Genomic DNA, 13,141 nt, shown 5'->3' with positions numbered 1-13,141 from the left:
GGGGGCACAATTGATAGGCACAGTGGCAGGATTTGATTTTTTTTATTTTTTTTTTTATTTATTTTTTTGCGCCCATCAAACCCCCCCGGCCGCCACTGCCAGAACCCCTTCCCTACCTATGTTCTGGAGATAATGGTGTTCTTTAGCTTAGTTCTGTCCTAGGATGACAACCCTACAACTTCATAGATACAGTACAGTGAGCGTGGTTACCCTAGGACAGGAAATGTGTTACTAGCAGTGGGCCATATTCTTAAACAAGTTACGCCGCTGTATCTACTGATACACCGGCGTAATTCGAAATTCCCGCTGGCGTATCATTGTTTTGTATTCACAAAACAATATACGCCGGATTTAGGCTAGGATCCGACTAGTGTAAGACACTTACACTGTCGGATCATAAATGTAATTACTCCGCCGGCCGCTAGGTGGCGTTTACGTTCAGGTCTCATTTGTTTATGCAAATGAGCCTGATACGCCGATTCATGTACGAAATCGCGTCGCGTAACCGTCGCTAACGTCGTTTGCGTAGGCGTAAGGTTACCCCTGCTATATGAGGGGTAACCTTACGCCAGTCCCACGTAGGCCATGTTAAGTATGGCGTCGGGTCCGCGTCGTGTTTTCCCGTCGGGTACGTCGTTTTACTAAGTAGTCCGCGAATACGACTTTACGTCTATGACACACACGTCGGCGTCATTGACGTTTTACACCTAGAAATGGAGCATGCGCACTGGGCTATTTTAAGCCCGGCGCATGCGCAGTTCGTTAGAATCGGGGGCGCGCTTAATTTAAATACAAGCCGCCCCCTTGGATTTACGCTGCCATACGCCGGGCCATTTACACCACGCCGCCCCAAACTACGGAGCAAGTGTTTGGGGAATACAGCACTTGCTCCTGTAGGTTGGGGCGGCGGAGTGTAAATGGCTTACGCGACGCCCGCCCAAAAACTACGGGAATATGGCCCAGTATCACCAGGTGAAAAAAAGAGAGCAAAATACTCTACATTTAAGAACTGCAGAAGCTACGGTATATTACATTGTTCTTGGGTGTAGATCTATTTTAGCTAAACGGATACAAATTGAATGAATTATTTAGCTCAATAGATTTTGGAATACCTAAATGAAACTATAAAGAGATTGCATGATGAGATGGTAACATTTATTGGTAACTATTTATCATCGCTGTAACTGAGATTCATTACCTCTGTTTTCTTGACTCTACATAGGCTTTACCTCCAATGATAATGTTTTTGACCCTACACTAGAAAATGAATCAAGTCCTGGAGGCCTACGAGGTAAGAACAAGCTATTGGTGGGCTCTGTGTTCTGCTGACCAATAAATGCCATAAAGACGTTGTCTGGCGCTCAAAAAAATTGGTCGCTGCACCAGCCTGAGTCACTGGAGGACAAAGCACTGTAGGCACAACAGTTCTCATTTTAGGACTGCCTAAAAAAGTGGTGGGCAAGGATTTCTAACAATACAAGTAAGAAAGTCCCAAAGGAAGCAATAAGGCGCCTGTGGGAAATTGCAGCCAAAGTTAGCATCCGCCAATGCTTCAACATTCACCCGATTTAAAATATAGTAAACATAGGCGTGGGCACATCCTAATTACCCAGTTTAGTGCCAATTCCAACTGCTTCCTGTCTTCCCCCCCCCCCATGCAGTGCTGCCAGCTTCCCTCCTTTTATCTCCTGCCAGCGGCTGCGAGGAATGCATCAGTATAGAGTGCGGGGGAAGGGGCTGGTAAATATTTCATTAACTGTCTCCTTCCTTTTTCTGAATCTGCACTGATCACTCCTGTGTTCCTTCTTAACTGAAGCATAGTAAACTATGTTTACTGTAGGCTGCAGAGAAAATTTCAGTTCCCAGTCCTATTCTCTGTATCAAAACCCAAAGCCCCATAAAAAACAAAAAAAAAAACAAAAAAAAAAACCCAAAGCTCCTAAAAAACAAAAAAGTAAAAAAAAAAAATAATATTGTAAAAAATCTTAAATATATTATTATCTTATTATTATTAAAGGGCCCAGAGGTCCCCAGATGGCAACCCCCCTTTTTTTTTTTTTTTTTTTAAATATATATATATATATATATATATATATATATATATATATATATATATATATATATATATATATATATATATATATATATATATATATATATATATATATATAAATATATATAATTATTTTTTTATTATTAAAGGGCTCAGAGGGCCCCATGTGGCAAACCCCCCTTTTTTTTATTTTTGTTCATATATTTTTTTATTAAAGGGCCCAGAGGTCCCCAGGGCCCTGGATGGCAACCCCCCCCCCCCCTTTTTTTTTTTTTTTTTTTATAAATGTTTATTTTTATATATTTTTCTTCATTAAATGGCCCAGAGATTTTTTTTTTTTCTTTAAGGGCCAAGAGGTCCCGGATGGCAACCCCCCTTTTTTGTAATTTCTTTTTATATATATATATATAATTTTATTATTAAAGGGCCCAAGATGGCAACCCCCCTTAAAAAATAAATAAACATATATTTTTTTTTATATATTTATTTTTATTAAAGGGCCCAAAGGTCCCCAGGGCACGGATGGCTACCTCTTCTTTATTTTTTTTATAATTCGCGGAAGCCCCCCCGCTTCTCAATTTCAGGCAGCAGCATACCACCCCCCCACCCCCCGGTTCTCTGCTCCAGGGGGCCCATGCCTGAAGCTGTGTAAGGGGCCCCATAATTCCTGAAGGCGGCCCTGACCACATGTAAAGAATTGCTGTGCAGTGTCCTCCAATAAATGGAAAGATAAAACGTTTTCCTTTTTGTCTTTCAATCCCCATCACCTTAATCTTGTTACTGAGAGCTCCAGTCCCCACTGATTATCTTTGATTCCTCGCCACCAACACCACCACTCTCTGAATCTTGGCTGTCACTGACAGTTCTGTCCTTTTAATCAGCGGATTCCCAACCATGTGATCATTTTTGACCATACGCAGACTTTATTTACAAAATCAAGTCTGCGTTGCACTGACATCTATTTAATACTGTAATTGTCAGATACAATTAAAGAATTAAAATATTCTTTCAATTTTATTTTTACATGCAAATTGGCCAGCCTTTAATAATATACATATATATCTTTTAGATTCAGATGAGTATTAGAATAATATTTTAATTGTTGTTCTTGATTTGTAAGGGTGCTGTGAGTGAATATGTGATTTGTCCTGACTAAATTATTTACTGTTTTAGTTCCTCGGCCCAATAGTTTGGAGAGCAGCAGAAGTGCATCAAACAGCAGCTCCCCACTGACCCTGAAAGGTAAGGGAGACCCTTGTTTTTCATTGCTTCGTAAAGTCACAGAACTTTTTTGGAAGGTTTTTATTGCTGAAAGGGCAGGATAGAATTAGGAGCACCAAACAGAGTGCAAGAAAACAAATCGTATAATAAAAAAAGAAAAATGCAGACAGTGGCCCAGATTCAGGTACATTTGCGCTTTATTTGCGGAGGCACAGGGCAACGATTTTGCCCTGCGCCCCCGCAAATATTTTGCGCTGCCCTCGATTCACGGAGCAGTAGCTCCGTAAATTGCGAGGGCGCGCCCGGCAAAATTGCCCGGCGTAAGCACACGCAATGTAAATGATCCCGCCGGGGGGCGGGAATCATTTAAATTAGGCGCGCTCCCGCGCCGAGCGTAGAGCGCATGCTCCGTCGGGAAACTTTCCCGACGTGCATTGCAGCAAATGACGTCGCAAGGACGTCATTTGCTTCAAAGTGAACGTGAATGGCGTCCAGCGCCATTCATGATTCACTTACGCAAACGACGTAGATTTTAAATATCGCGACGCGGGAACGTGGGTATCCTATAGCATTGGCTGCGCCTGCTATTAGGATGTGTAACCTTACGCGAAACCCGACGTACGCAAACTACGTAATTTGCGTACGCAGGGCTCGCGCAACGTTGTGAATCGGTGTTAGTATGCAATTTGCATACTATACACAGATCACAATTGGAGCGCCCCCTAGCGGCCAACGCAAGAATGCAGCCTAAAATCTGCGTGGCATAAGAGCCTTATGCCACACAGATTTTAGGCTGCAGTCGGCGTAGCGATGTTCCTGAATCAGGAGCATTCGCTACGCCGGAGCAAGTAAGCAATTGCGCTGTGTAACCTACGGTTACATTGGCGCAATTGCTTCTTGAATCTGGCCCAATGTGTTTCAGGGTCTGAACACCTTTCCTTCATCGGGGCCACAAGAATACTTTGTAGTCCTGATGAAGGTGTTCAGACCTCTGAAACATGTTAGCTGTTTTTTTATTGTAAACCATTCTCGTTTTCTTGAACTCATTTGTGGTTTGGCACTGTAACGAAACGTCCAACACTCCGCTTGAGTGCTTTCGTCATATACCACGTACTTCCATTCTGAATATAAATATCAGATATTCCAATCGCTCACAAGCCCAAAATGAGACAATACATTCTAATGAAAAGCCTGTGGCGTGCAAAACACAACCCAAAAACTCCACCCGGTGCAGAAAAAATGTGCGCACACATAAAGAGTGTAATCACAAAAACGTGCAACGGGTGCTGCGTCAAACGGTCCTCCTCACGAAGGACCTGACCCTGATCCCCCGGGGTGTTAGGCTTCATACGGGGACTGAGGTACTCAAGTGGTCAGAGAAGCCGAAGCCGACACGGACCCAATTCCTTGGAGGGTCTGTTGAAACAGAACCCTCCCAGTACTAGGTGGGCTCCCCCGAATGGAGACCCCATGAGAGCAGGCGAACTAAGCCAGAAGGCCATGTCCACCCACTCCCAAGACGTTCAGGGCTGGCCCGAGGACTGGCACCCTACTAATCACACAGTGTACAAAACGTGCACCAAAAAAAAAAAGACAAAGTGACAAACAGGGGTAAAATAAAAAAGAAAGTTGGGGAGAAGGAAGGTGGGAGAGTGAGTAGAAAGTGACCATCGTGCAATACGATGGCCGGCCCTCCGGCCAGGAATCAAAAATTCCTCTGGTCCTAGCCAAAAGGCCCGGCCCTAGAGGCAGGTGGTAAAAAAGTGTAGTGGAGACGTGACCAAGGTGCCATACAAGTAAGTGCCCTCTCAAACACTTGTGCAGGTACGGCACCCCTGGACTGCCACTCCAGGGGCACTATCTCCACAGGCTTTTCAACGTACCCGCAGCATCCAACCCAGCCAGGAAGGTAGGAGCTCTGAGAGATTGGGGAAAGCCCACATCAGCAGGTTACTCCCATCACTCCCTCCTAATCGCGTCCTAATCGCGTTCGGGAAATACTAACCGCTCCCCCCGACAGAAAGAGGAGCAAGTGTTCTCTCCCGAACAACTGACCGAGGCAGGCACCACAAAATTCAGGCCAGGGGCCCGCCCCTCAGCTTCGACCGCATGTTTCTCTGTCCAAATCAAAAGGCTTCCACCTCCACGCCAGCAAGTTTAGCATCTGCCAACCGCTATCCCTTTCCACCTCGCCGTGTACTAGGGACGGTTAGCATAGCACCACCTACTGGCATCTGATAAGAACACATACTACACTTGATCTTAGCCAAAAGGCAGAGAAGCGATACAAAACGAGACGATACTTGTTTAGTTGCTAAACATGGACTGTTTATTAGAACCAGAATACAAGTCTTATACACAGTAGAAGAGGAGGGTCCTACCTCCTGCTTATATTACGCCCAATACCAGAAACATAAATTAACATGAGCTAATTAACTAATCCCTTAACGCAGTCGATGTGACTCCCTAACTACAATACACATTATCATACATATCAACACAGAACTCCTTCATACAATTGCAGGGTTAATTAGCAAAGACTCTTAGAAGTTATCCTAGACTCATTTACATTATAATAGACAGATAGGTGGCTGGAGTTGACATCGGCATCTTCTAACCGTATGTGTCCCAACATTATGAATCAGTCACTATTTCTAGTATAGCATATACAGGGTTCCCAGAGTCTGTGTGTCTTGGGAGGACATGGACCTGAATCCAAAGTAACACCACCTCAAGGGTCCCCAGGCGTACAGCTTACAAAGAGCACCATTCCCCCAAATGCCAGGGCCCATGATCGGTAGGCAAGAGGCTGGCATTCAGTCTCCTCAAAGTCTGTCCCAGCTAGGTCTGTCACAGGCACTCTTCATGCCATCTTTCCCTTTATGGATTTGGGATACTCAAGTTAACCACTGCATTAGAATTTTTTTTGTAGTTTTGTCATCCTGCAGAATTTTTTCACCAATTATTGGCATTTCCAGCACCTCTCTAATACCTATTCCACATTTGTATTGCTCCTTCTGGGGAGATTTCCACTCTGTCCTGTAGATATGATGGCAAGTCCAGCAGAAGTCTACCAATAGTGACATATGAAAAACCCACTATTGTCACCAAAGCAGATATTCCTTTTGGCAGATATCCCCAGTGACAACTTTCTGTGGTCTAGGTCTTCTTTACTTTGGATCGTGAACATGGTCCTTTTCCACAGTGGAAGCAATAGTTTGTTTTAAAATGATGAAAAATCTGTTGACAGACTTTTTTAGTGGACATCATGAAAAATTGTTCCTGATTGGGTGCCAAGAGTTTCAAAAATGATGACAACCTCTTTTGTGTGTCGGTCTAGGTTCCTCGGGTTATCCTCCTGTCAGGACGGAAAGTATGAGCAGCGAAGATCTGGTTCCCACTAAAGACTCTGCCACCTTGCCCAGAGACAGCTATGCTGCCAGGTCCATCTCTACCCTGATGGTTGCTGGGGGCAAGCCGGAGATTCCATCTAATAGGAACAGCGTGGTCTCTTACAACCAGTCTGAGAAGAGACCCCCTAGTCGTGCCCAGTCTAGGCCAAGGTCTCCAGGGAGTGAGATGGTGAGCTTGGAGGAGTTTCTTGAGGAAAGCAATCGCCAGTCTCCCTCGACTGTAAGTATTTCACCACTGTTTTTTTTTTTTGGGGGCAAATTTCTACACACTATAAACTTTGCATTGTGTATACACTGTGACCCTAATAATACTTGATGCTGGCAATACGCACGGGTCCCAGTAGACAGGGGGGACCAGTGAGGATGCACAGCGCGACTCATGCATGTGCAGTAGGAAACCGGGAAGTGGAGCCGCAGCGCTTCCCTTCCTGATTCCCTCACTGAGGAAGGCGGTGGGGGCAGCTGAGAGCCAAGTGACTGATCGGCTTCGGCTGCCGACATCGCGGGCACCCTGAACAGGTAAGTGTCCATTTATTAAAAGTCAGCAGCTGCAGTATTTGTAGCTGCTGGCTTTTAATATATATATATATATATATATATATATAATTTTTTTTTTTTTTTTTAGGCGGACCTCCGCTTTAAGAAAGGCCTGGATTCTTTCCTAAATGTACATAATATAACTGGATACTAATATTTATAGGTAAAGTTGACCCGGGGGAAATCCAATTGCCTCTCGGGGGGATCAGGAAGGAATTTTGTAGCAAATTGGACCGTACTTTGCTGGAGTTTTTTGCCTTCCTCTTGATCAACTGTGGGTATATAATTTGGTATATGGGATTGTATATATATTTTTTTATGGTTGAACTAGACGGACTTATGTCTTTTTTCAACCTGACTATGTAACAGTGGAAACTGTGACAAATGAAACGACCTACGATTCATTAGGATGATTTTTTGGGGGGCAGGGAGAAGCAGCACAATGGAATCTCCCCCCATAACGTTTTGCCTTGCCATACAAGTTTTAAGTTTTGCTCCTCGTCTCTCCTTTTTTCAGCGTCGCAGCAGTTTAATTGACAGCGAGTTCATCACACTGCAGCAGTTTCTGTTAGAAGCCGAATCTCTCCACCCTTCCTCCCTTTCCCCCTCTCCCACCCCTCATCTCATGGACTCCTCCGAGCCGCCGTCAAGAACCGCATCGCCGTCCCTTGAGAATGGCACATGGAGGCAGAGAACGGACCCGGCCAATAGGAGAGCGACTTCGCTGTATATCCCCAGGGTACCCCAACTTCTGAACCTCCACGTCTGTCCTGCACCATCTCACCCACAAGCACCTTTGCATGCCTAACACTTGTTTTTAACCCCTTCTATCCTAGGCACTGATCTCACAAGATTAACTCGGGTTATTTTGGTTTTTCGGGTGTCTCGCAAACTGGTGGGATTGTGGGTCTCGTCCTCTGTGAGGTTTTTGGGAATGTGCCAATGGTGTCCAGTTAACAAATAACATCTTTACACTCCACAGAGCTGCATTAACTAATATCTCCTATCTGTGTTTAGGAATTCCTGGAATAGTTTGGTGCCAAAGTTATGTGGTGGTTATAAATTAAGGCTGATATTTGTGTGTAGGATACAAAGAAATATAATTGGATGCCTGCACCCTTGCTTTAAATGTTAATGCATTCTTCTAGCTGAGCTCCGGGCTCAAAAACTTTCATTTAAAGGAGTTGTAAACCCTCAAGGTTTTTCACTTTAATGCATTTTATGTGCTGTGCTGCAGCTGCCCCTCTTTTCCTTACCTGAGCCCAATCGTTGCAGCGATGGGGACGAGCACACCAGCTTCAGCCGCTGCCTCGGGTCCTTATTGAATAGATTGGCTCCTGCTTCTGTCGATCAAATCCAATGACGTAGGGGCGAGTTCCGCTGTCTGTGTCAATGGATGTAGCAGTAGGACTCGGGAGCACGCCGCACGAGTGCCCCCATTGAAAGTGGCTCTCCGTGGGGGCACTCGAGATAAGGAGGAGCCAGGAGTGCCGCGGGGGGGGGAAAAGGAGGCTCGGGTGCAAAACCCTTGCAAAAAGGAGGCAAAATAATGTTATATAATATAATATAAATATATATAATAAAATAACCTGAGTAGCGGTCTATATGCTTCCACTCTTTTACTCAATGAAATATATGTATCTGTTAAAAATATCTATTTTTATAAAATGTTTAATATTTAATTATTATGGCCCAGATTCTCAAAGGGCTTACGACGGCGCAACGCCATGTACGCCGTCAAAAGTCCTAATCTGGGCCGTCGTATCTATGCAACTGATTCTTAGAATCAGTTACGCATAGATATCCATTAGATCCGACAGGCATAAGGCTCTTACGCTGTCGGATCTTAAATGTAATTTTTTTTTCGGCCGCTAGGTGTCGCCTCCGTCGTTTTCCCAGTCGAGTATGCAAATTAGCTAGATACGCAAATTCCCGAACGTACGCGCGGCCGACGCAGTAAAGTTACGACGTTAACATTAGGCTTGTCCCGGCGTAAAGTTGCCCCTGGGTATATGAGACGCAATCAATGTTAAGTATGGCCGTCGTTCCCGCGTGGGAAATTTGTAAATTTACGTAAGTCGTCCGTGAATGGGGCTGGACGCCATTTACGTTCACGTCGAAACCAATGACGTCCTTGCGACGTCATTTGGAGCAATGCACCCTGGGATATTTTTCGGACGGCGCATGCGCAGTACGTTCGGCGCGGGAACGCGCTTAATTTAAATGCTCCACGCCCCCTACCCGGCTAATTTGAATTAGGCGGGCTTGCGCCGGGTGATTTACACTACGCCGCCGCAACTTTACAGGCAAGTTCTTTGTGAATAAAGCACTTGCCTGTAAAACTTGCGGCGGCGTAACGTAAATGAGATAGGTTACGCCCGCGGAGTTTTACGCCCATCTACGAGAATCTGGGCCAAAGTGTTTATTTGCACCTTAAAAGTCTCAATTTTTTCGAACTGTCAATTTACAATTATTGGGATGTGGTGCCAAAATATTAAGTTTAGGACTTTAATAGTAGATATACATGAGAGAGAGATCTATACTCCGGCACTACCCCTCATGTATTAATATAAGTAAACAAATTAAATGACTACCTACTGTATAACCCAAAATCTAGGAAAAAAAATAAATAATTCTTCAAAAGCAGAAACAATCTAAAATACAGGCTTCCTAAAACATTTAATAAATAAATATGTTCCCTTTTTAATGGCGTTTACCAAATTTTAGTTTTGTGGTAGGTGGCAATGCGGTCAATTCTGCACACTGGAGGAAACATTTTTGTTGTCACTTTTTTTTTTTTCCCCCTCATATCTTAGAGCCCATTCACATCTAGGCGACAAAACGCCCGACGCTTGTGCTGCTAGAGGGGAGAATTCCCATTGCTGTCTATGGAGATGGTTCACATCTCATAGACGCCGTACGCCTGTCGCCTGAAAAAAAGTCCCGGACCCTTTTTTTCAGGCGACATTGGCGTTCGGCCATTGACAGCAATGGGAAGGATTTGAAAAAAAAAAAAAAGATACACTATTCGCGGCAAAGTACGCCGTGTACGCGGCGTTGCTTGTCGCGGAGGTGTGAATGCAGCCTTTGTGGCCAATCCTACGCCAGCTTACATTCTCTATTGACAGCACCATACTTTTCTGACTTCCAGGAATTCCCCCCACTGACCTGTATAATCTGAAATGGTTCCTGCAGTCATTAAGTGGTTTCTGCGTTTTTTTATTTTTAGGAGACATCAAGCAATCGGGATGACTTGTTGGGCGATTATTTTAAAAGATCTGGTGAGCCTCAAGAAACTGGAAACCCGTCTGGTCAACCCGGCTACAGGGACTCCCAAACGCTGCCTGCCAACTATCTAAGTTCATCAGTGGTTGGAGATGGCAGAATGATGAAACCGGGGCAGTTCGTCAAACCCAGCCCACGTCAGATAGAAATGGGAACAAGTTCGCTCAGGCGACTACAGCCAACACAACAGCCCATTACAACACCCAGGCAAACTCCAGAGCCCCAGCATCCAGGTAGCATGGCTGCCAGGGGCAATTCTCTCAGCAGGGTATTTAGTTTGGCTACGGCAGACCTTCTCAAAGCCAATGGTCCGGACATGAACCGAATAGAGAAACCTGAGCTGGAGCCCCCACCAGGGAAGGATTTTAACAGTCCTATTTTAAGAACCTCCACCCCTACCGGTTCCCCAAGGGACAGACCACAGTCGGCCAGGATGCCCAACCTACCACGAGGCGATGACTTGCGCAGTCGAACTTTAGATAATCGATATCTGTCAGTGGCCAATTCCAGTCAAGACCGGACATTGCAGTCTGCCCCGCCACCCGGCAGCTTCCAACAGCAGTACACAACAGCGCCCTCTGCCGGCAGGGGCAAACCACGACCTACATCTCGCTTTGGAGAAGTGGCCATGATCTCACCCGTGAGGCCGATCTCCAGCATACCCGAGGCTGAAGGTCAAACTGTCAGTGCACCTCCCAAATCACCCAACATAGACTGCCCACCACCTCCAGCGAACGACGAGGAGGCAAACAAGAGTGGATCTACCAAAAGTACCCCTGCGTCTCCAGATCCCAATGATCCCCAATCTGTTTGGTACGAGTATGGCTGTGTGTGATGAGCGGAGAAAAATGGCGGACATTTAAAATTTTAAGTGTGGTCCATCCTTCAGATATGCCACTTTCTACAGGAACATGATCCTTCAAGGGCTTCGTTTTTTTTATAGGAAATGGTTCAGTTAACTCTACCAGGCTGCCCAAGACCTCCATACAATTACCATGTACTTGCTGAGGTTTAGGATTTTCTTTTGATCAATATGTACATAAATGTGCTCACTGCTGATTTATACAAAGACTCCTATGGAGAGGTGCACCGTGACAATATGCATCTTCAGCTCAAGGGACAAATCAAAATCTTCTTGGCTATACAGAGGTTTATATTGTAAATAGTATTGTCACTTTTTTTAGTTTGTATATGTTGTATGTCAAAACCTGGTGCTTAAAATATTGGTACAGCCATTGCAGGGAGAGGCTTGGCGTCAGACATGTACATTAAGCAACTTAGGCCCAGATTCTCAAAGGAGATACGAGTTCACATGGGGCTTCTCTTTTCTCCTGCTGGCAGTACAGGGAACGGTTTGTCCAGCACCAAGGTCAAGGATGGGGAACTGCACCCCCCCTCACCCACTGCTAATGCATGACACAGAATGGGTGTACTGCCCTGCACCCACTTTGCACTGGCTGCCCTTGGTTGGTATAGAGTTTGCACTGCATGTGCATGGTCAACTGCTTGCTTTCTAGCAGTTGGTTGCACATGCATAGCAAGTTTTTTTTTTTGCCAGCTGTGGGTTGATGGGGTGTAAAGTGGTCATGTTGAAGTAGGGTGTACCAGTAGATCTAAAGCACTCAGTAAGGGGGCATCCCCTTTCTGTTACTACGCCCTGGGTGGCTGCCCCTTTTGCCCACACCCTTGTCCCGGCCCTGCTTGCAGTTGATATGTATAAGCAGATGGGAGGTTGGCCAAGTCCTATCCAGTCGACATGCATTCCAGCATTGGCTGCATGGCCTTTTTCAGGGTAGCTTTCCTTTTTTGGAGGCAACACTGGACCTTGCTTGGGTAATAAGCACTGATGCAGCTACTTGTATAGTCAATAGTCGGTGAGCATTTAGTGGGGTGACAATGCAAGAGAACATTTAGGAGACAGGGAAAGGGTGTTGTCTCCCTTTAACAGGAAGTGCCTGAAATGAGGACTGTCATGGTGGGATCTCCAGGGTTTTTAAATGAAAGCTGCAGAATAAAAAATTTGAAGGGTGGCATTTGAAATAACAATAATATGTTAAAGAAGATGTCTTATTTCCAAATAGGGCACCCTTTCTCTCTCCATGGCTGTCCGACAACACAGCTGGCAAGGAGTTGACTACTTTTAACAGACAGCAATTACCTGCCTGTGAAGAAAGGAGAGGGGCCCCTGTTCTGCTCTGCAGCTAGCCTTAACATAGGAAGATGGTAATAAGTTCTACAAGTACTGTATATACTCGAGTATAAGCCGAGTTTTTCAGCACTTTTTTTGTGCTGAAAATGCCCCCCTCGGCTTATACTCGAGTCACCTTTTTGCGCCTGATCTCCCGGATTTTGGGGACCCGGTATCAAACTTGGCACACATATAGCCCCACTCGTCCTCTACAAGTGTGCAAAGTTTGTTGTCTTGGGGACCTACGGCCGGGAAGCACCAAATTTTCTAAATTTCTCCGGTAAATTTAGGGACCCGGTAATGGCCGGCTGTAGGTCCCCTGGACCCCAACCTTGGCACACATGTAGCCCCAGTTCTCCCCTATAAGTGTGAAAAGTTTGCTGTCTGGGGGACCTACGGCCTGGGAGCATCGTTTTTTTTCAAAGCCGGGCACCCCTTCTACAT

At 45.3% G+C, this 13,141-nt stretch overlaps 1 protein-coding gene and 1 pseudogene across 2 annotated transcripts in view; one reads left to right on the top strand and one right to left on the bottom strand.

Moving 5' to 3' along the window:
• Positions 1–12,823, top strand: part of CCDC88C (coiled-coil domain containing 88C) — a 150,168-nt gene extending 137,345 nt beyond the window's left edge. Inside the window, exons 27-31 of one of the 2 annotated variants that reach the window (XM_040332983.1) lie at positions 1,223–1,291; positions 3,227–3,295; positions 6,615–6,907; positions 7,742–7,963; positions 10,454–12,823. In XM_040332983.1, the coding sequence (XP_040188917.1) occupies positions 1,223–1,291; positions 3,227–3,295; positions 6,615–6,907; positions 7,742–7,963; positions 10,454–11,344 (1,544 nt within the window). In that variant the 3' untranslated portion in view covers positions 11,345–12,823. The remainder of the gene's footprint in view (positions 1–1,222; positions 1,292–3,226; positions 3,296–6,614; positions 6,908–7,741; positions 7,964–10,453) is intronic. The other variant, XM_040332984.1, reaches the window with a different exon arrangement.
• Positions 5,404–5,560, bottom strand: LOC120921457 (annotated as a pseudogene).
• Positions 12,824–13,141: the final 318 nt, after the last annotated feature.

Source organism: Rana temporaria, chromosome 13, assembly GCF_905171775.1.
Source record: "Rana temporaria chromosome 13, aRanTem1.1, whole genome shotgun sequence".
Lineage (NCBI taxonomy): Eukaryota > Metazoa > Chordata > Amphibia > Anura > Ranidae > Rana > Rana temporaria.
This window is presented reverse-complemented; position numbering and strand designations above follow the sequence as displayed.